Genomic DNA, 24,048 nt, shown 5'->3' on the forward strand with positions numbered 1-24,048 from the left:
ACCCTCTCCATTTTATGGGTAGCTTCATTTCATTACTTTCAATTCTGACCAGCATAACCAAGTTCTTTATCCTAATTTTATTAAGGCTGCACATAAAACTCTGTCTTCCATTTAAAAATCTAAAATATTCTCAGGCTCTGGGTTAAGAAATACATGCAGATCTGTTGAAAAAATAAGGCGCAAATATAATACATATTTGTATATACCATAGTAGTTATTAAAACTTGTTATAGTAATGTCAAAATCTCAAAAGTACTGCCTACATGACAGAGGAGACACATTTCTGAGCTACATTCTTTGCCAGGTAGTTGGAGATAGAATGTCATAGCTCTGGTCAATAATTCCATAAATGGATGTAGCCATCTGAGATGCTTTTTACAGGATAAAAATGAGAACAATGAGCCCAGCTGGTGTGGCTCAGTGGTTGAGTGTCGACCTATGAACTAGGAGGTCATGATTTGATCCCAGGTCAGGGCACAGCCTGGGTTGTGGGCTCCATCCCCAGTGTGGGGCAGGCAGGGGGCAGCCGATCCATGATTCTCTCATCATTGATGTTTCTATCTCCTTCTCCCTTCCTCTCTGAAATGATTAAAAAACATTTTTTAAAAAAGAGAACAATGATAAGTGAGCAAAGAAAGACATGGAAGCGGTGATAGTGGAGAACAAGTATTTAGTCTGAGGAGGACTTCTTAGCTACAAGGACTTTATCAATACTTGTTATTATGTAACTCTTCACTGGACATGACCATAAGGAGATCAAATTAGCACCTCTATCAAGTTTGGGGAAAAAAATCTTTGTTTCATATCCTCATTAATGTTTCAATGATCTCATTAGTAAGAATTCATTACAATAAGTTACTATATCAAACATGTACACATATGCATGTGCACATTTATACAATATTTTTAATATTTTATTGAAGGGAAAGGAGAAAGAAATAGAAACATCAATGATGAGAGAGAATCATTGATCGTTTTCTTCCTGCACAGTCCCTGCTGGGGATGGAGCCCACAACCCGGGCATGTGCCCTTGACTGGAATCGAACCCAAGACCCTTCAGTCCACAGGCCCATGCTCTATCCACTGAGCAAAACCAGCTAGAGCTGTATACAATATTTTTAACTTTATTTTTATTGTTAATACTATTGCATATGTTTCCATTCTCCCCCTTTGTCCACCTCCACCAAACTCCTGTCCCCCCTTCTCTCTGGTCATCAGCACATTATTGTCTGTGTCTATAGGTTATGGACATTTTTAAAGTGCATTGATATTCCTCCTTTCCTCCAGCAGAGGTCAGAAAATAGCAATACAGGAATATGAAACATCTCTGAACCATGAGACTATTTTAGAGTGATTTTCCCTAGATAGGATTATAGAGGGTTTTATTTTAGTTTTTCTTTACCCACATTTTCTAATTACATTTTTACAATAAATATGCTTTACTTTTGTAATAATTAAAAGAAATAACATTTATTTTAAAATTTATAAAGATACTGCTTATTTGCTTGTGTTTTCCTAGCTGCACCCACATTATTTGATATAGTCTAAGAAAGCAGCCCATTTGGCCATCACTCTGTAAAAGTATTGTGTAAGATCATTTCCACAATTAATGACTGTAAGCGATCTCTTTCAAACAAGGAACGTAATACCAGCCATAAGATTACCAAAAAAACAAACATCCTGATCATAGCTCCTGATTGCCAGGAAACCCTGCACAAACAAAGAAAGAAGAGTGAATATACTCTTTAGTCATCTACGTTGTCTGGAGAAAACGAAAAGAGATCCCAGTGTTCTGAGATATAAGTCTCTGTAAGTCTGACATGTTAACAGAGGTTCTCAACATGTGGGTGTGACCCCTTTGGCGGTGGAACGACCCTTTCACAGGGGTCGCCTAAGACCATCCTGCATATCAGATATTTACATGACGATTCATCACAGTAGCAACATGACAGTTATGAAGTAGCAACGAAAATAATTTTATGGTTGGGGGTCACCACAACATGAGGAACTGTATTTAAAGGGCCAGAAAGCTGAGAACCACTGTGTTAGGACAAGGAAGACAGAAGAAATCAGTCAATGTGATCTGTATTTAAAAGCAAGGAAGCCAGGGAAGGATGTTTACTAAGTGCTGCTAATTGATGTTCAACAAATTGCACCGTCACCATGCTACATTTTCATTTTTAAACGATGTGTCTCTTTTTCTACTAGACACATATAGAGACAAAGTGAAAAGGCTTATAAAACAAAATCTGAGTTCCACCAAAACATTTATGAATTAAGGAAATATTTTACCCACATTATGCCAAATTAGATAGATTTTTCTTTCCAGTTTTATTAAATGATTCACAGTGTACAGTCTGTTATCTGTCCTTCTTGATATTAGCAGTCACAAATAATATAAGTGTGTCGATGTATCAACATTGTTATATGAATCAAACTGACTTGCTAGTTTCTTCTGTCTCCTAAGGGGATGCCTTCTACCAGTGAGGAATATGCCTATACTGCTTACTTCCATCTGTGGAGGCCAGTGAGGGAGAGAGGAAAGACTGAAATTCAAAACCTCTGCCAGCTCTTCTGTGGGAGACCAGGGGATGGTGCCAGAGTAAGTGAGAGAACATCAGACTTTTTGGAGCAAAGCAATGATGCTAGAAAACAAGGATAAGGGAGAGGTGAGAAGAGTCTAAAGACTAGAAACATGGTGAGAGACTGGCATCTACAGAGAAATGTGGGCATAAGTCTAAGAACTTATTTAGAGTGTCTAATATTCAATTCTAAGGTATTTGTGTTTCTACAATTTAACGCGCCCCGCCCCCCCCCCCCCCCCCCCGCCCCCAGCCCTGCATTTGCTCAAAATTTCAGTCAAGTCTGATATACACAAACACTCGGGGTAGTCTGAGGGGAATCACAACGAAGAGGTGAATTTCAACCCAGGTTGGCATAGAGCAAAAGGAAGAAAAGAGCCACAGGCCATGTGATATGGATGAGCATAGGTGTCATGGAGGCAGGAACCGTAAACCACAATGATCATGAGAATGTAAGTCTCAGTAAACCCACAGAAATCTCAAGGGGTCAATGGAGCTTCCCCACAAAAAGAAATGGAATTTGGGACTTCAATCACTTTTATATAAATCTTAAAAGAAGAATAACTTTAGCTGTTAAATTAGATACGGATAAAATTTCAAAATACTACCTTAGACATATTGCAAATACTTTTTATAATGTGAAGTCTAGGGCAGCATTTGTAAAACTGCACACAAGCTTTTGTAGCACATGAAAGAGCCCAAGGTATTTAATAGATTAGCCACAAATGCTTTTTCTCTATTAGTTTCGTTAAACTTTTTACCAAATGGGCAATACTACTTGGTCAATTACCTTCCTGAATAGGCAGAGAATTCTCACTTACTCCCACTTTGATAACACTGAAAAATTCTGAGTGGCTGAAATACACTCATAAACTACATACCTTTGCAAACATTCTGGGTTGCAAGAGACTCTCTGAAAGAATGATCTTAAATTTGCATCAAGAAATAACCACAGAGTAGCTTTCAAATCCTTCAAAGGCTGGCCCAGGCTTACCTTTGTATGGTGGATCAGACACTCCACTTCATTCACTTTGTAGGTCTCTATTCCTAGCTCCTTGGCTAATCTTAAGATACGATTCTGGGTTGGCCCAACATAGGATCCACCAAGGTCCACATATTTAACCATTTGGTTCTATTTTTCCAAGAAAAAAAAATAAAAATAGTTGTGAAAATGTTATTACTAAGATGAAAAAGAGAGCCCTGAATTAAGCAAATTAGCATTTCATAGGTTATAGACATATCTGGTATATCCATGAAAAATTGGGTTCTATTCTCAACTCCATTCATGTAATTTAACAGTTATTAAATCATTTTTTAATTTAAGCAAAATTAATTGAACTTTGTATAGGCAACGGATTTCTGAACCCTATCATTCACAATGTTCCAACAACATGGTTTGGTTTTCAGTGCCTTGAGTTTATAATCTCTGAATTGTTGGCGAGTTCTCAATACTTAGTAGTTGAGGCTAATTTTGAGGCAGCTAATGCTAGAGGACAAACAAGAAAGAAAATAATCACTTCTTATGTGGTTTGGCAAACCATATGTTTGAAAGATAGCATCAAGGAATGTTTGGTCATAATTTGAATCTTTGAAATTGCTCTTATGTTCAATAGCAAGTTTTCTATATGGTTTTGAATTAGCTTCATATCCAATGACTAAAGATCAAACTCTGAACAAGAAATGAATAGAAAAGTTCCCTGTGTTTGAACGTGTCAAATCATAACTGGTTACCTCTTAGCGACACCAGAGAAGGCCCTTTTTTCTGTTTTTGTTTGTTTTCTATTATTTGGCTCCCTCCCTCCCCAAAAGAATATATATATATAACTAAGCAACCAGCCGACCAGCTGACAGGTAGCTGTGACGTGCACTGACCACCAGGGAGCAGACACTCAATGCAGGAGTGGAAACCACATGCATGGAAACATGGAACAGACTGATGAATCTCAGAGGTAAGGGGGAGAGGGGAGGGTGGGAAGAGATTAACCAAAGATCTTATATGCATACTAGAGGCCTGGTGCATGGAATTGTACTCTGGTGGGGTCCCTCAGCCTGGCCTTCACCCTCTCACAATCCGGGACCCCTCGGGGGATGTCAGAGATCTGGTTTTGGCCCAATTCCCATAGGCCAGGCCGAGGGACCCTACCACTGCACAAGTCCGTGCACTGGGCCTCTAGTATATTTCTTTTTTTTTTAATATTTTTTATTGATTAAGATATTACATATGTGTACCCTCTACCCCCCCCCCCGCTCATCCCCTCACCCCCCCCCCCGTTGTCCGTGTCCATTGATTAGGCCTATATGCTTGCATATAAGTCCTTTGGTTGATCTTTCCCCCTTGCCCCCACCCTCCCCTACCCTCCCTCCAAGGCCAGACAGTCCAATCAATGCCTCTCCATCTCTGGATCAGTCCTTGTTCATCAGTTTATGTTGTTCATTATATTCCACAAATGAGTGAGATCCTGTGGTATTTATCTGCTCTCCAGTTCCATCCATGCTGTGGCAAATGGTAAGAGTTCCTTTTTCTTCTTCCTCTTCTTAAAGAATACCTTTCAGCATTTCATATAATGCTGGTTTGGTGGTGATGAACTCCTTTAGCTTTTTCTTATCCGTGAAGCTCTTTATCTGACCTTCCATTCTGAATGATAGCTTTGCTGGATAAAGTAATCTTGGTTGCAGGTTCTTGCTATTCATCTCTTTGAATATTTCTTGCCACTCTCTTCTGGCCTGCATGGTTTCTGTTGAGAAATCAGCTGACAGTCGAATGGGTACTCCCTTGTAGGTAACTGACTGTCTTTCTCTTGCTGCTTTTAAGATTCTCTCTTTATCTTTTGCTCTTGGCATTTTAATTATGATGTGTCTTGGTGTGGTCCTCTTTGGATTCCTTTTGTTTGGGGTTCTCTGCGCTTCCTGGACTTGTAAGTCCATTTCTTTCACCAGGTAGGGGAAGTTTTCTGTCACTATTTCTTCAAAAAGGTTTTCAATATCTTGCCCTCTCTCTCCTTCTGGTACCCCTATAATTCTGATGTTGGTACGCTTGAAGTTGTCCCAGAGGTTCCTTACACTATCTTCATATTTTTTGAATCTCTTTTCTTTTTTCTTTTTCGGTTGGGTATTTTTTGTTTCTTTGTATTTCAAATCTTTGACTTGATTCTTGGGATCCTCTTGTCTGCTGTTGGATCTCTGTAAATTATTCTTTATTTCAGTCAGTGTATGCTTAATTTCTAGTTGGTCCTTTTTCATGTCCTCCATGGTCTCACTATACTCCTTGAGGGATTCATTAAATTTATCGGCGGTTTCCATAAAATTCTTGAAAAACCTTATAAACGTGGCCTTGAACTCTATATCCAGTCGTTTGCTTTCCTCCGTTTCTGCCATTTGTGACCTTTTTCTTTGTCTCCGCATTTTGGCTGCTTCCCTGTGTTGATAGAGTGGCCCTGCGCGCCAGGTGTCCTGTAGGGCCCAGTGGCTCAGCCTCCCCAGTTACCTGGGGAAGACACTCTTGGTGCACTCTTGGTGCCTTGGTTGTTGTAGGATCACTGGGAGGAATTGACCTCCAGGCCAATTGGCTGTGGGGATCAGCTGTGTCTGAAGTGGGAGAATGGTCCCCCTCTGACCACTGGGTGCAGTGGCTCCTGGATCTAAGGAGGTGCTAATTCAGCCCCTGCCTGAGGCCACACAGCAGGAGCCACGAAGAGGCTCAGCTGTGAAGCAATGCAAGCCGCTGCGGGGCCGCCTTGGGCCTTCTCTTGGAAGTTCCGGGTCTGCCTGGCTGGGCTGCAGTTAGGTACATTCACATGCAAAAGCCTCTGCCGCAGCCTGGGTGGGGCGGGGTCTCAGGGAGTCAAAGGGCGGTGAAAGCAGCTATGGTGATTCTCCGTGCCCGGAGCCGCGCGTCTCAGTGTCCCGGTAACGGCTGCAAGCACCTCTGAGGGAAAGCCGCCCTCAAGTTCGCCTGCTGCCGCCTGACAGACCAGCCTCTCCCTGTATGAGGCCTGGGTCCCCAGAGACCCGCTGGAACCGGAGTTCAGAGCAGTCGGGAGCTTGTGATTCAAAAAGACAGCCGCATCCTCAGGCGCCACCCCCTTTCCGCGCGCGCAAGCCGCCGCCGTACCTCTGCACTTCACCTCTGCACCTCTGCACCTCACCTCCGCAGCTCCTCTGGCTCTCAGCGTGCCCCTGTTTTCTTCTAGTTGTAGAAATTACACTCAGCCAGCCTTCCTGTTGTTCTGGACGATGTTTGCTCTGACCCTTGCGGCATTCTTCAATTGTTGTGTGAGGCAACAATTTCCCGGTGTTTATCTATGCCGCCATCTTAGTTTCTCCCCTCTAGTATATTTCTTAAGGGCAGGATTCTTTGTTTTAATCATTGATGTATTATTCCACACACCTATTTATTGGGGCAATACTTTACTGGGCTAGTGCCAAGTGTCATGAGGTGAGAAGAAAAAAGGTATGGAAGAGTTGAAAAGAAAAAAAAAATGGGAGCGAGGCTGTGAGAAATGTTTAGAGTAATTTTCACTCTCTTAGAGAGAGTAAAATGAAAAAAAAAATCAGTTTTTATACCATGGTTTTCCATTCCATCCTTAATGTCTTACCCGAATGGTGTACGTCCTGCCTCCCACACGGTCCCGGGCTTCCAGAACAACTACATTCAGGCCAGAATCATGCAGAAGTTTGGCTGCTGCCATACCTGGGAGAAAATAAAATAAGAAATCATAATCAAACACCTTATAAGGATTCCAGATAAGTTCTTCACACTAGCAGCCAACAAGAAAAGTCCATGTGGCTCACACACAGCCTAATGTTATATTTAACTTACAGGTGGCTAAGGTTTCTCAACAGAGATCCAAATTCCAAGTCAGAAAACCAATTGTTATTTGTAAAAAAAACAAAAGGGATATTATTTTTGGTAAATGTCTCAAATCTTAAAAACAGCTTTTGGTCACTATATCAAAATGTCCATGTTTGAGGAAAAAATTGAGTGATTTTACATCAGACAACACCGATAAAAACACAAGGCCCCTGGCTCAGCTGGTGTAGCTCAGTTGTTTAGAGCTTTGTCTTGTGCACTGAAGGGTCTTGGGTTCGATTCCTAGTCAGGGCACGTACCCAGATTGCAGGTTTGATCACAGGTCGAGGCATGTATGGGAAGGCCTCCAATCAATGTTTCTCTCTCACATCAATGTTTTTCTCTTTCTCCCTTTCACTTCCTTTTTCTCTCAAATCAGTGAAAAACATATCCTCAGGTGAGGATTAAAAAACAAAACAACAAAAAACACAACACCTCACTTAAGAGAAATATATACATCCTAGCAGACTCAGGACCAAATATGGAAGCAACCTAAGTGCCCATCAATAGACAAGTGGATTAAGAAGATATGGTACATTGCCCTAACTGGTTTGGCTCAGTGGATGGAGCGTCGGCCTGTGGACTGAAGGGTCCCAGGTTCGATTCCGGTCAAGGGCATGTACCTTGGTTGCGGGCACATCCCCAGTAGGAGGTGTGCAGGAGGCAGCTGATCGATGTTTCTCTCTCATCGATGTTTCTAAGTCTCTATCCCTCTCCCTTCCTCTCTGTAAAAAAATCAATAAAATATATTTTAAAAAAAAGAAGATATGGTACATATATACCAAATATGTTTTGACAATGTACAAGTTCATCCAGGATGTAGTATTTTTTTTTTAATCTCAGACAATAGCACTGTGATGCTCAGAATAATGAACTGAATTTGCTCAGTTCCAATTACCTTGCTCATTTGCTTTTATGAGACCAAATAAAATCAAGGAAATATTAAAGCACTGTGCCTTACCAATAAATGAAATAGTTTCAATCTTTTCTTTCAAAAATAATAGTTCTGGGACTTTTATACCCCACTAATACTAAGGGAAAGAAAGGTTCCTATTGAAATAGCCATATAGTGCTCATCACATGTGAAAAGCTGGTCTAAAGTTTTTAATATATTAATTCAATGAATTCTCACAGAAACCCAATAATTAAAGGAACTATTTATATTCTCATCCTATTGCTGAAGAAATTGAAGGACAAAGAGGTGTCCAAGGTCACATCAGGAGCCAGCAGGCAAAGTCAGGCCATCCTCTTTGTAGATCACATTTCTCTATTTTTGCTTCAGGGAGAAATTACATTTCAAAGATATTGTTCACTTTATTTGGATCAATGTGTTTTAAAAAAAACTTGTATCTTGTTTGATAAAAATCTGTGAAATGTAAGATATGAGTCCACCGTAAAAGCCGTAATGAAAAACCAAGGTTTCATTCATTGCCTATTGGTTAACCTAAAAAAAGAAACCTATTTTTTAAAGAGGCAGATTTGACACTTCATTATTTGAGTTAATCCATTCTCTCTCTCTCTCTCTCTCTCTCTCTCTCTCTCTCTCTCTCTCTCTCTCTCTCCTCCCTCTCTCCCTCCCTCCTTATGGGCAGGCCCAGAGCTTTTCAGTTGGTGGTGGGGTTAGGGTTACAAAGTCCACAGGCTTCCATGCTGTGTGCACGAGTATTGCACAACCCTTATTTAGGAATACAGGGCTTGGATTTCTAACTCTAGTTTCCTAATTTCACCTCCATAAGGGGAAAAAAAGAGAAAACATTTCTATTTAGATTCAACATTGCAGATAATTCAGTGCCATTTCTCTTATCAAGCATCAGTTCAACAAATAAAATATGAAATAAGATGCAACCATGGTAACAGCTGTTATCAGGACTATCAGAGGGATCTGCTGCACATGCTGCAGCTTAAACAAAAGGGTTCGGAACGAAATGCAACAGCACTCATATACACAACCATTTTATAGTCCACAAAAGGTGCTGTCTTTTAGTAAATGCAGTTACCCAATAGTATCTGATAGTAAACTAAAACAGTTATTAGAGCAGGCTGGGGTCTTATCAAAGAGTTGAATAGAGTTCTATATGCTCATGTGCCTTAAAAAGTTATAAATAGAAAATGCCAAAATATCTTTAAACACAGCGATTTGAGAATACGTTGTAAATATCTCACACTTTGTCACACTAATGTTCATAGGGGGTTATTCAAAATTCTTGTTTGATATCAATAGACAAAAGCTGATTGAAAAAAATAATTGGCCCAAGTATCAGTGGCTTAGTCACTGCAGTTTAGAAGGAGGGGATTTTAGAACACCTGAGAAGCTGAGGGGTTAGTCTGCTCAGGAAGTGATTAACATGAAGCAAGACTAAGCAAACATAAACTATACAAAGCCGCCCTGATTCACAACAAGGTTGTTTCCGAGTTCATTTCTATTTCGGTTGTTTGGAACTTTTAACACATTGCGCCACAGAACAAAAATATGAGAGATGGTGCATTCTCTGCAAAGTCCAGGAATTGTGAAATGCAATATTATTGTGGAAAAAAAAATCAGAAAGTAGCATAAGTTTATTTACCCTAAAACATGAAACAATGTAATTGGCACTGTTTAAACAAGCAATCATTTCCTGACTCAATGCAATAACAGTTTTTTAAAGAAAATATCTACATTAATAACAGCCGTTGTCAGAAAGCATTGAGTACTGGCTTTACTCTGTGTGATGTGGTTTACACACAAAGTGCTTCTGTCCTCACCACAATGCTGAGAGGTATCATTAGCCTTGTTTTAAAAAGAAAAATGGAGGGTTGGAGACATTCATTGATCTGACATAGAGTATACCATTAGTAAATGGCAAGGTCGGAGTTTAGCCCCAAAGCTGATCTCTTAGCCACCACCTGGTACCAAAAAGGAAAAAAAAATACAGTGGAGAGGCAGCCAGTATTGAGAGAGGCAGCTGTTATCAGGAGAGGCAGCAGCAGGGACAGGACAGTCTCAGACAAACATCTACCTATGTGGCCCTTTCTGTGATAGGTCATAATAATAAGGGAGAAGCACAATATGGTCTTGAATGGAAAGAGCCAAATTAAAAAAATACAATAACTCAATACACTGATGGATGTCAAGTGCCTTAAAACATTCTGCTCTCCAACTAAGTATAAGAATTTTAAAATAATGTTTTTCTCTTAAATGGATATTTAACTTTTGCAACCAATGTAGGATTAAGCTTATAATGACTTTGTACTTTTAAAAAGCTAGTTAAACCTCAGTTTAACAGGCAGGATCAATTAATATTTCACAAACAAATTATCATTTGCCACTTCCAGAAGCAGCCCCTATGTGCCTATGACAGGCTTCTGATAAAATTATCTATCTCATTTATTGCTTCCAAATGGTGCAGGGTCCATAGGATTTCAACTCAGTTCAACAAATTATTCACCTCAAGGAGTCTCCTTCAGGTGAATAATCATAGCATGGCACCCAGGAATAATGGTAGACTAATGCTTACTTCTTCCTGAGTAGTTTACTTGGAAAAAAATTATCAAAGTGATAACTATCTCAGTTATTTGGAGAGCTAAATTTGGGTTAGACATGCAAATTATTTTAAAGATTGGAAATCGGTGGATTGGTGTGTAGCATTCTTAGCCTTCTATGCTTCCAGTTTTGTTCCATGGAAAACAGCCCAAGCATTAGATGCCATAAGAGACTGAAAAGTACACAGTGCAGGTAACCAAGGTGCCTCTTCAAGGTGTCTTTAGAGCAGTGGACAAGTTAGGATTTAGAGGGAAGTGAAAAAAAATCAAAATTACCATCTGCCTCATCCTTTGCTTTGTTAATCTGTCGAATGTCCTTCATATCAAAATATGATATTTAACAAAATGTTTTAAAATGGAAATTTAATTGTCTTGAAAACATTATGAAACATCTGTAGTTTGCTGCTATGTAAATGATTCCATCCCAATTATAAAAAAATTTATGTTAACTAAAATTGACAATGAAATTCACTGTACCTCAAAGCATCTCTAACTTATAATATTGGTAAATAATATAGGCATTCCCCCAAGGAAGAAAAAAGCCAAAATATAGAAACAGCCCTCATCACGTTCTGGTCATTTCTGATAAAGCAATGGTTTTATGAAATAAAACAACCAAATGACCTTCTGATAGAAGAACTGGGATTCTTGATGTCTCTAAAGAAAATGCTTTTTAGTTATTTAACACAAATACATGCAAAAGAAGTCTGTGGTGAAAAGAAAACTATTTTCAAATTAAGTGTAATTCATTAAAAGAAAGTGGTATTTGTAGGTGGAATTCAGATAGTAATTGTTGAACTTCCAACACAGAATAGAGCGGCAGGTAAAGATGTCTCTAAAAACAGCTAACCTTTTGAGCACTGACTGTGTGCCAGCTTCTATTCTAAATGTTTTTCCATATAAAAATTTATTATTCTCCCAACAGCTCTAGGAAGTGCTCAGATTTAGAATGTGAGGCACAGAGAGGCAAGTCATGTGCCCAAGGTCACATAGCTAACAGGCGGCAGAGCCAGTATTCGAATCCAGGCAGTCTGACTCCAGATAACAAGCATGCGCAGCAGACTTGCTCATGCTAAACACAGTGGAACACCGAATGCCTTCCATAGAACACCACGGACCATACAAGCCGTAGGACCATAGCTAGAACATTCCATACCTTTGTGTAAATTATAAGAAGGTGCATGCTCTTGGCAGGTAAATTTCAAAAAGACCTCCTTCTTTCAGACAAATATGACTCATCTTGGTTCAAATGGCTTAGCTGGCAAAATGTGGGCTGGGTTGCATGCCCTCTTTCACTGCATCAGCCGGGCAACCTTGTGTAGGATACTGCCTAAACAGCTTATGTTGTAGCCTTGAAACTCAGAAATTTGTTTTCTGAACTAGAGGCCTGGTGCACGAAAGTCATACATGGGTAGGGTCCCTAGGCCTGGCCAGCGATCAGGACCTATCAGGGCCTTCCGGTTGCTGGCTGGGGCCTCCCTTCCCTGGCCTCCAGCCGCCAGCCAGGGCCTTCCTTTGTTTTGTGCCGCCCCCCTGGTGGTCAGTGCACATCATAGCAAATGATCGAACTCCTGGTCTCCTAGTCAAACTCCTGAGGAGACACTTTACATATTAGCCATATATAGATAGATAGATAGATAGATAGATAGATAGATAGATAGATAGATAGATAGATTATGAGAGTTTAATCATCTATTTATGTGTCTCCTCAATGCTACTTACAGTTTTATTAAATGGATTCATTTAACAACAAAGATGACATTTAATTACTTAATCAACCAATAAATAAATGGCTGCAATGATGTCTATATAAACATAGTATATTTAATCTATATATGTATGTAAGCCTAATATGCTAAGTGTCCCACCATTCAACCACTCACTATGACGTGCACTGACCACCAGGGGGCAGATGCTCCGACTGGTAGGTTAGCTTGTTGCTGGGGTCCTGCCGATGGGGACTGGGAAGACGGGCCAGACACACCCTGGAGCCCTCCCACTATCCCTCTCTGGCCCGATCATGCACAGGCGGGGTCCCTTGGCCTGGCCTGTGCCCTCTCACAATCCAGGACCGTTCAGAGGATGTTGGAGAGCCAGTTTCAGGCCGATTCCTGCAGGCCAGGCCTAGGGACCCCACCAACGCCCCATCTGTGCACCAAGCCTCTACTATAGTATAAGAAACGAAAATATTTATACACATTGAAACTGATTTTCTCCAATCACATCAGAAATGATAAAGGATACTCCTGACTTTTTCCAGGGGAAAGAGATGGGATGAAAGACAGCCAACCAATAATAACCACCTTACACATGTACAACACAGCGGTTTCCAATATTCCTACACGCATTCAGTCCTTAACAAAAATTCTGTGTGGCTGGCATTGTTGCTCCTATTTTTCATATCAGGAAATGGAAGCTCAGAGAGATTCAAGGGCTTGCTGAGCATTATACAGCTAGCGATGGCACCGTTAGTGCTAAAACCCAGTTCTGTTTCTGTGTCCTATGTGTTTTTCATGACTCACATTATTTTCTATAACATACAAAGATGTACGTTGTTAAAAAAATGTCTCAAAGCATGTCAAGTTTTAAAATTAGAATGTTTCTTTATTAACATTCTTGACAAAATATAACTGTAAAAACTGCCTGGAGCCTGTCAGTTCCAATCATTGGGAGCTACTCATCATGAGGTGCTTTGGCTGAACAGTTTCTTTCGCCTTAAGTACAGACTGACTCCTCTTTCCTGAGGACACACCAAGCATAACTTTTTGGAAAATTAAAACAACACATAGCATAAATCACACATACCAACGTGTACCATCACTGTTATTCTTGAGAAGCAAAGTCAAGAATTATGTTATTTGTATCTTGCCCCCAAATATGAAAAAGATGCCGCATCTTCTTGGAAGCCCTTTCCTCTCTTTTTCCCTAAGATGGTCAAAATATGTAACACGAAAATACATGGCAATAACTTCTCAAATAAAGACTTTTGCTGAACAAAGCCTCAGGCCACGGGGTGATGTATGTTCTGGAGTTGCTGCTGCTTTGAGATATGAGGAGATTGCCTTCCAATGCCTTTCAGAATCTATCTAAAGCCAAAAAAATGTTTCTTCATCATGCTTTCTATGCAGATCATTGCATTTTCCAAAAATGTTAGTAATCATAATGAGTCTTGTTCCATTTCCAAGCTTTTCATCTTTACCCTTTGTTGTTTGAAAAGAGTGGGGTATTTTCTGTGCATTGCAATTGTGGTAGACAACATTTATTTTGCTTTTACCTCGATATGGTCTCCCATCAAAACAGGATGCAAACCCAGCAATTACAGTTTGTCTTTTTCATGTTTGTGTGTTATATTCTTCATTTAAAAAACTGTTACATAAAACTAAACTTTTAATTCACCTGGTCCAAATTCTTTGGGGAATTTGGTGTAATATATGTAAATAAATAAAAACATACTCTTTTAAGAATACTGTTGTTTAAGCATAGAAGATAACCATATGATGCTATGGTAATTTGCTTGACTATGATCTGAGGATGAAATATCTCATTGTCATGATTGTAGCCCTCCTATGGATTATCAACATGATTTTTCAGACTCACAAACACCTTTAAGGTAGAATATAAAATCAGAGAGATACCACACTCCCTTTGACTCACCCAATTCCTAGATCCTAGTCCCTAAAAGAGCCAGATGTTACAAATGGCCTGAAGAGGGTCAGAGGCTGGCTGTAGAATACTTTCAATACTTCTCTGTTTCAACATCTTCTTTTACCAAAAATGAAATGATAAATTAGAGCTTCAAGAAGGAGGAGATAAAATGTGGCCTTTACGAAGGTAGAGTTTGTATTTAAATCCACAAGAACCCTTTGGGAGCTCTGTAATTTTAAGCTTTTAGCTAACATTATTTTTGGAAAGAAGTTTTTTCTGATATTTCATACCAACAAATCGGAGACAGGTTGAAAATTCTCCATGTCTGGCCAAAATCCTGCATGTAGTTTGATAAAAGATTTAACAGAAAGCCAAAACAAGCTGACAATGTTTGTGAAGACAAGGTCTCAAATGGAATTCAGATGAAATTACTTATATATTTATTAGGCTCAATTCTTTTAAGGGAAAATTATACTTTCTAAAAAGGATCATTTTAAATCTCAGTGAGAGGCTCTGGATTTAGTTGTCAGGGTTAGAAGACATGCCACACAAAAATGAACACTAGTGCAAAGACTTCCAGAAAAACAAAATATCTACTGCTGTCTGCAACTGGGATGCAGTTTTCCCATTCATTTTAGGACAGCTGCTGAGTTACCCCAAATAAAAAACAAATTCAGTCACTTTTAGCCAGAATATCTAGATTTCATGCTGAATGGTATGTCCCAACCCTTGCCAATACAACCATCTTAATTCCTTATGTTAAACGGACTATTACTTCAAGAAGGAAATTTAATATTTTCAAAAATTAGTCTCTCTCATATTCCTAGTCTGCCATTGGTTAGGCAGTCAAATTTCTCTCTTTCATTCAACCTCAATTTCCTGACCTGTAAAAGAGTGAAAACATTTACTGCCTATGTTATCAAACAGTTGTGAAAGAACGGAGGCAAAATATAAGCTACTGAGCATATTGCCCATTATAAGGTAAATACCCCCACAAATATCTGTTCCATGAATGAGTCCAATACCTTATGAAGTATTGGCTTTGAAATTGGAAGAATTAGGTTCCAACCCCATTTTGTCTCTTAGGCACTTTGGGATCCTGGGCAAGTAACTTCTGAACTCCTTCTGATTTCAGTTTGTAAAACAGGATGATACCTTGCAGGCAGAGTTGGTGCAAAGATTATGTGCCCAAAATTATTTGCATATATCGGGCCCACTGTTGCTATCTGGCGATAGGCAGGCTGGACTTGGAAATTAATCAGGCCTTTGCTTCTCTGTCACTTCCATCTCCCTACAAGTACTTATTAACAAGATATGGATTTTTGCAGGATCTCTCATCATTCTTTGATTCAGTGTAGGTGATTTATCTACAGATCATATCTTGTTCTAGCGGCATAATTTCCTAGGCTTTAATATTTCTTCAAGCTATGCATCAGAAAAATGAGTGGGTCTTAAACTACCTTCTTTCTAACCTATAACAAAATAATTGGATAAACTGTATCATGGACTGCTCAAATGCCCACCAACCATATCAGAGAAGCAATGTTTTCTCTGTCGATAATTTTTATGGACTTGGAGCACTCAAAGCAGTATCTTTTGATTAATCATCATCAAAAAGAATGCTTTAACATCTCTTTTCTACAATGAAGACCATTGTATTTGACAGATACCTTCATGCAATTAAATGAATAACTCCTTGGAACCTTAGTGTGTAATTTCCCACTGTTCAAATGACTATTTCACACCTTTTCTTCTAAAACGTCCTACATGACAACCCCCCAGCCTTCTTCAGCTGATGACTCTCATTTTTTTGAGAAATGAAAGAACTCATTTGTCTTTCCAAAATAAATCCACCTATATACCCTCACCTAAACCTGTATCTCCTATGATTTACACAAAGTGACATACTTTATTAGTTCATACCAAATAGAAAGCAAAAGCAGATTTTGTGGCTATCTTTTTTACGAGACTCAATTATTTTAACGACTCGGTATTGTAAGTAAACTAACTGGTACCCATTCTTAGAAATATTTTTAGGAATAATTAAAGATGGGTTTCCACAGTTTTGCCAAGTTTGAGTCCTTCCTTCCCCCACCCCTCTTCTCTCCTTTCCTTTTTCCATCCCTTACTTCCTTTTGCGTTATATCTGCTATTTTTATATGCATCAGACTGAGTTTGGTGCAAAACTCTTGCCTACATATCTTGCCTTACATGTACGGTTCATCTAATGCTAGCGCAGCAGACAGTCCTTCATGTGCATCCTTTCTAATCAGCAACAAATATTTTATTGAAGAAGTTTACATGCCAGATAGTCTCCCAAGTGTTGTGGATAAAGTAGTTTTTTTTTTTTTTTTTTTAAATCTCAGTAATGGTGCCACAATTCACCCAGTTTTACAGGCAAAATCCAGGAACTATCCTTTTCTCCTTTATTACTCTGCCCTCCAATCAATACATCAGTAACTCAATTCTACCTGCATACAAGCTTTTTTTTTTTTTTTTTACTTTAAAAAATATGTTTTTATTGATTTCAGAGAGAAGGGAGAGGGAGAGAGAGAGAAAACATTGATCAGCTACCTCCTGTACTGCACGCCCCCTGCTGGGGATCAAGCACACAACTCAGACATGTACCCTGACTGGGAATTGAACTGGTGACCTCTTGGTGGATGGGTCAATGCTCAACCAACTGAGCCACACCAGCCTGGGCTGCATACAACCATTTCTCAACAGCCTTACTACTATCACCATGGCCTAAGATGATGTCTTTCCTTTGGACTTTTGCAATAACCTTGCAACTACTTCCACTCTTGCTTCTCTAAGTTTTTAATTTACACAGCACAGAATATCTTTTCAAATAAAATTGAATTCATGACACTTCCCTGTTTCAAATCCTCCAATGAATTACATTGAAAACAAGTGAACCCACCCCTTTACTTAAATTATAGGGCCTTATATGACCTAATTCTTTTAAAGTATTTTATTATTAAAATTACTTTTACTGTGCTTATAATGTACATCAAATTATTTTTATTAAATGCAAGATTTATTTTAAATTTTATATTGATTTTATATTGGACTTAATGGCTGACATACTTTATTAGTTCATACCAAATAGAAAGTAAAAGCAGATCTTGTGGCTATCTTTTTAGGAGACTCAATTATTTGAACAACTCGGTATTTTAAGTAAACTAATTGGTATCCATTCTTAGAAATATTTTAAGGAATAATTAAAGATGGATTTCCACAGTTTTGCCAAGTTTGATTCTTTCCTCTGCCATAAAAGCATTCGAAATCTCATCTTAAAGGTAGGCAGAGAAGTCAGTTAATTCAGCTGTGAAAGATGAAGAGGGGTTCAGTTTGCAAAACAACTTACTCTGATGGGTTTATCAGAATGCAGTTCTCAAAATCTGATGTATCTCAAAACTCATTTTAATGTCAATGTGGCCATCTGATCACAAATGCCTATTAAATTTTCAACCACAAATTTTCTACTCCAAATATTTTCTCATTTATAAATTTAATACAAAAATTTTGCAAGGGAAAAATGTTTTAATATACAAATGGAGTCTCCCAACTGAGCAAGGATTCAAAGATATCTCCAAATATTGACAGTACAATGTCAGCTCCACAACCTTTCTGCCTCACATCTAAAGTCTATAGACTTCCTTTTAATTAATAGCACCATCTGGGCACTCGTTAGAAAATGGAACTGCTTCCTCTGCTGAAAATCATTTCAGCATCTGATATTTTAGAGATATTATAAGAGCTTAGTTAATTTTTAATTCATATCGAGTATTTAAATTCTGCGCTTGAAGCATTGGATTACAGAAGAGAAAGATACCTGGCCTATGTTGTGTTAGTTACTTACAGAAATTTATTGTATTTTTAATGTGTTTTAACATTATGCTCTAACTGAAATATGTCTCTGAGTGTGTTTGTTTATGTTTAAGTGCCTTAAACAAGCTCTCTGTACTCCCAAGCTTTGGGCATAGCCCCAAACTGTAAAATCAATCAGAATTCCAAATTGAAAGATGAAGCCACCTATAATGGCGGAGGTCAATTCCACGTTGTTGAAAGGAGGTGTAATCCAGACCTGGGGATCCTGTGACCCTTCACAAATACTTCCTAGATGAAGGAACAAATGAAACTGAAAATGTCAGTATCACCACTTACCCACATTGTTATAAAAATACATTTAAAATCCTTTAATAACAAATTCTAAATCTGGAAAATTATGCTGTGATGTTATGTCCTCCTGTGCCTCTTTGTCTCTCTGTTTGATTCCATGAGTTTTTATTTCTGGGGTTTCTTTACTCTGGGTGTCTTTGTGGGAATGGGGTGTCATGTACATTCTTACTAGTCCATTTGTATTCCAGACTCCCATAATTCCGTTGGTCTCTCTTAACTAGTCCACATATAAAGTCCATATTCATTTATTTATTTTCCCACTTGTTAACTTGGTTGAAAATATACAGAGATTTGTCAGTTATCTTAGTGCAGGTGAATTTTGAAGCCACTGAATTCTCCTGGTGGTTTGGAAAAGTAGTAGAATCACAATACAAATTTTTAAATATATTTGTATTGATTTCAGAGAGGAAGGGAGAGAGAGAGAGAGATAGAAACAATGATGAGAGAGAATCATGGATTGGCTGCCTCCTGCACACCCCCTACTGGGGATCGAGCCCACAACCCGGGCATGTGCCCTTGACTGGAATCGAACCCAGGACTCTTCAGTCTTCAGGCCAATGGTCTATCCACTGAGCAAAACCAGCTAAGGAAGATTTTACATAGAATAATACCACAAGGAAAACATGTTCCAGGAAATCAGTGTTTGGATTAGGCCATTTTAATTGCAGTATCACAATCATCCTATGGCTGTTGGCCATACATCTGAGTGTGAAATCTGCACACTGAAAATGGTTGAGAGGCTCACAGAAAACTACATGCACAGCAAGTGCATAATCATTGTCCGAGAGAGCATTTAAACATCTTGGCTAAAATGTTTCTAATATTAGTTACCTATCAGTTCAGAAACAAACTTAAATACTGCATTATGGTAGATTAGAGCCATAGCTGCAATCAAGTAACTGCTGAGAATCTGGATGTCAAAAATGGGATAAGAAAACTCAGGGAAAATGAAGACACTTGTTCATTAAAAATATAATTTTCCTAGCCAATCAGGTACTGTAATAATTATTAATGCATCATAACAACTACATTAAAGTCATCCATAAAACAGGGGCAACACAGAAGGGCCCAAATGCAATTTAAACCTAAAGTTGTAAATTTAGTTATCAAAAAAAGATTTAATAAGCCAAACAATATTTACTGTGAACCTACTAGCTGCAGGCACTGAATTAGGAGGTGAAGAACAGAGTGCCCCCACCCAGGAGCTTATAGTAGAGGAGGCAGAAAAGGTATAAAAACAAGTGCCAGAAGGTATAACTGGGAGGTGAAGTAGAGTTTGCAGAAGGCTATCAGAGAAGGAGACTGCCCCCACCCCCCCACCCTGCAAAAAGTGAGTTTTAAAAGAAATTCTGGAAGATGATCAAGAGTTACCAAAGTGATAAGTGGGAGAAAAAAGAGCTAGGAAGAGATTCCACATGGAGAAGGGCAAGTGCAAAGGCCAGAGATCATGAGATTATTCAAGGACATTAAAATGGGCCCTTATAGTTACAGTGTGAGTGGAAGAAAATGATGGGGAGTGAAGCTGCTGAGGTAGGCAGGGCTCAGTCTCCAGTGTGTCAGGACCACGGACATCACTTCAGACTTTATCCTGGGCTTTATGGAAGACCACTGAAGGGTTTAAAGCAAAGGAGTGACCTCATGAGATTTATATTTTTGGAAGATTGACCTACCAGGAAAAAAGTCTAGAATGATACATCTCAGGCTGTTAACACTGGCCACCCCAGGAGGTTTCGGATGGGGTGAGGCTCATGGATAATCAACTTTATCTTTGAACAACTTCATTGGCTTCATGTCCGCAATACATACTTTTGTGTAGCTTAAAAACATCAAAGGTAAATTTTTTCCCATTGAAAACAAATTATTCTTCCTTTACTGTAAGAGTAGACTGGGTGGATGAATCCTGAAGATATTATGCTAAGTGAAATAAGCCAGACAGAAGAGGACAAATCCTGTATGATTCCACCTATATGAAGTTCTGAAAGTGCTCAAATTCATAGAGACAGAAAACAGAATGGGTATTGTCAGGGGCTGAGGAATGCAAAAAATGAGGAGTTAGTGTTTAATAGGCACATAGTTTTACTTTAGGATGATGACAAAATTCTGGAGATGGATGGTGGCAGTGGTTGCACAACAATGTGAATGTAGTTGATGCTCCTGAATTATGCACTTTAAATTATTCCAATGGTACATTTTTTATTATATATTTTATCTCAGTAAAAGAAAAGAGTGGACTGGAGAGGGGCTGGACTGAATGATGGAATGTAAATGAGCAGGCTCTGAGAACTACAGTGGACCAAGTAAGGAACCCCAGATCAAGGAAACAGTGAGGTGGACAGATCAGAACTATATTTTGAACTGGGAGAATGTGGAGAAAAGAGGACCCTTGTACACTGCTGGTGGGATTGTAAATTAGTGCAGCCACTATGGAAAACAATATGGAGGTTCCTCAAAAAATTGGAAAGTATTTCCTATCTAATACTTAAAAGTAGACTCTGAAAGGGTGAGGAACATGCCTCCATGATTCCAACAAAGAGGTGAGGAAGCTGGGTTATTTATCCTGTCAGTCCTAAGTAATGGCTATTCCTGGCATTAACCACACCACACTGCTTGTCTGTCCTGGATGGGAGGCAAGAAGGGCTCCATTGGCCAGAGAAGGCCCTCAGGCAAATACTTGCAGAAATCAGAAGCCATAAGTCCCTGTGTATGAGAATGAGTGCCAAGGCCAGATGGTAGGACTCCTACGGTATCTACTACAAATGTCAAGAGTCTCATCTTGAAAACTGGTCTGAAGACGGTTTTGTTTCCCAAAAAAGGGGACAGTGGAGGCACAGTTAGTAGGCAAAGAAGACTAGAGGAGCAGCTAAAGATGTAGAAGGGAAGCAGGAAACTGTGGGATCCTGGGATGTTTTAAAATGCCTGGTTAAGACATGGCATAAAAAGCTGGGAAATCTTTTCTTAGGTCATGGAAACTATTTTGGAAAATAATAGTAGTTAAATAACTGTTTATAGGGTCCAATCTTCCTCTACCATAAGGCTCAGAGGCCAAACATGTATGAAACAATATTTAACTAGACAAATAATAGTGTGAGAGTAAAATGAGCCCTCAACTTGTGTTTCCACTCTTAATCTTTTTCTGACCTTTCACTTAATGTAAAACTATACAAATCAAGACACTGCACATGCCACCTTATAGAAAGGATGTATTTGCCGAGAAACAAAACCCTAATATTGCCTTTTTTATGTGTACAGGAATTACATGTAACCAAGGTCGTTTAGAAATATGAAGCAGATATTATTGTTACTCTATTTTGCATACGAATTTTGTTTGTTCTTCACACAGAGCTACAATTATTTTAGAAGCAAGACTGAATACTTAGTTTACAAATTACTCACAAACATCATTTTTCATTGTCATTGAAGTCTTCATCCACTGCATTTGGAAAATATTGAAAAACGATGCCAAGAATTTATATATAGAATTCATGATTTAAAGACTGCTTTAAATTCTAAGTGCTACTATTTTTTAATCCTTATTTTCTAAGAAAAGTTATTAAAACATCTTAACACACACACACACACACACACACACACACATATATATTCATTGGAAATTTAAAATTCACTAATGCTTTTAATTTTAAAGATTGTTTTAAAACTTATTCTCAAGCAATGTTTCTAAAATTTATTTTTATTGAATTTATTGGGGTGACTAGTAGTTAATAAAATTATATAGGCTTCAGGTACACAATTCTACAATACATCATCTGTATATTGTATTGTGTGTTCACCACTCCAAGTCAAGTCTCCTTGATCACCATTTATACACCCCCCCTTTACCCTCTACTACCTCCCCCAGGCCCCTTCCCTCCAGCAATGACCATACTATTGTCTGTGTCCATGAGTCTTTCTTTGCTTAATCCCTTCAGCCTTCTTATCAGCCCCCCCCCCAACCTTCTCAATCTTTAAACCTACAAACTCCTTTCAAAGGAATTCATCTATAGGGAATAAAGCCAGATTTAAAAGACATTGGTTTACTGAAATATATCTTTAAAAGGACACAATAGGAGAAAAATGTTTTCTCATTTTCATCAGCTTCTCATAGGTTTCTGTCCACAAACTAAAACCCAGAAATAAAGCAAGCATAAACCCCAAATCATTTTTCTCCTGCACACAAAATGGTTTTGCCTCCCTTAAGTTACAGTCATCTCAACCTCTTTGTACGTTTCTCCATTTCTCAGACCTGTCCACTGGAAGTTCAATATTGTGGACTGGCCGACTGATTTATTGACAGAAAACCCAGTTTCCCTGTGGACACATTCTCCTTGAAGTCAGTGGGAAAGGAACAAAGGGAGAAAAGATCACAGGCAGTGCATTTGGGATGTTCTGCCTTTTATCAATTAGGACCATGTGATGCTCTTTCAGAGTCTGACCACTCCTGCGTGCAGCCTGATTTCTGATAACAGAGAATGCAGGTATGAAATTCTACTTACCCCTCAGAAAGCCACGAATATCACACCATTCATGTGTGACTAAAAAAACTAGCAGAGGACGCAGTTGGAAACCAAAACCAAAATTATTTTAGCATCCATTCTTACTCCAAAGCAAAGAAACACAAAAATTTCTTCCATTCAAAAAGTACATCTTTTTTTTTTGGTAAATGAGCCAACAATTAATAGGCACAGGAAATGCAGTTTAACGTCATTGTTTGTGTGTGTGTGCATGTGTTAAGCTGGAACTGATTTCTTATTCCTAACACCTAGCACATAGGAGACACTCACATCATGTTTTCTAAATGAAAGACTAGCAGGAGACAAACAGATAGACTGGTATGCTGCCAGCAAATATTTGGGGTAGATAGTAAATGTAAGAGGCTGAATCACAGGATTAAAAACTAGCCCCCAATTTCCTTTCACAAGCATTTCTATAATTTGTGCTTTGTCTCGTACAGTTAGAGAACAGAATCCTCAAGTGTTAATGTCATCACAATGCTAGTAGTTCTAGCTCTACCAGGTTTGGTTTGACAGGCCTGAGAAGGCCAGGGTTCTCTCTCTCTCTCTCTCTCTCTCTCTCTCTCTCTCTCTCGCTCGAATGAGACAAAGTGTTGTCACCACTGGACTTTATATAATTGTGAATTATATATAGTCTTTTTCTATGCTTTGTAATCATCTTCAAGAAAATGAGCCGGTAGGGAAAGTCTCCCACAGTTGGACCCTAAGCACCTCGCTTTGAGTACCCTCCCCATTCTGATGCACATCAATCACACAAGTC

The 24,048-nt window shown here is 38.9% G+C and overlaps 1 protein-coding gene across 2 annotated transcripts in view; it reads right to left on the reverse strand.

Moving 5' to 3' along the window:
* Nucleotides 1-24,048, reverse strand: part of MAOB (monoamine oxidase B) — a 66,568-nt gene that overhangs the window by 34,307 nt on the left and 8,213 nt on the right. Inside the window, exons 1-3 of one of the 2 annotated variants that reach the window (XM_059678463.1) lie at nucleotides 23,271-23,326; nucleotides 7,178-7,272; nucleotides 3,577-3,714 (exon numbers count right to left, since the gene is read on the reverse strand). In XM_059678463.1, the coding sequence (XP_059534446.1) occupies nucleotides 3,577-3,714; nucleotides 7,178-7,270 (231 nt within the window). In that variant the 5' untranslated portion in view covers nucleotides 7,271-7,272; nucleotides 23,271-23,326. Of the gene's footprint in view, nucleotides 1-3,576; nucleotides 3,715-7,177; nucleotides 7,273-23,270; nucleotides 23,327-24,048 lie in introns of those variants that run through there. The other variant, XM_059678462.1, reaches the window with a different exon arrangement.

This window comes from Myotis daubentonii, chromosome X (genome assembly GCF_963259705.1).
Source record: "Myotis daubentonii chromosome X, mMyoDau2.1, whole genome shotgun sequence".
In the NCBI taxonomy this organism is placed as follows: Eukaryota; Metazoa; Chordata; class Mammalia; order Chiroptera; family Vespertilionidae; genus Myotis; species Myotis daubentonii.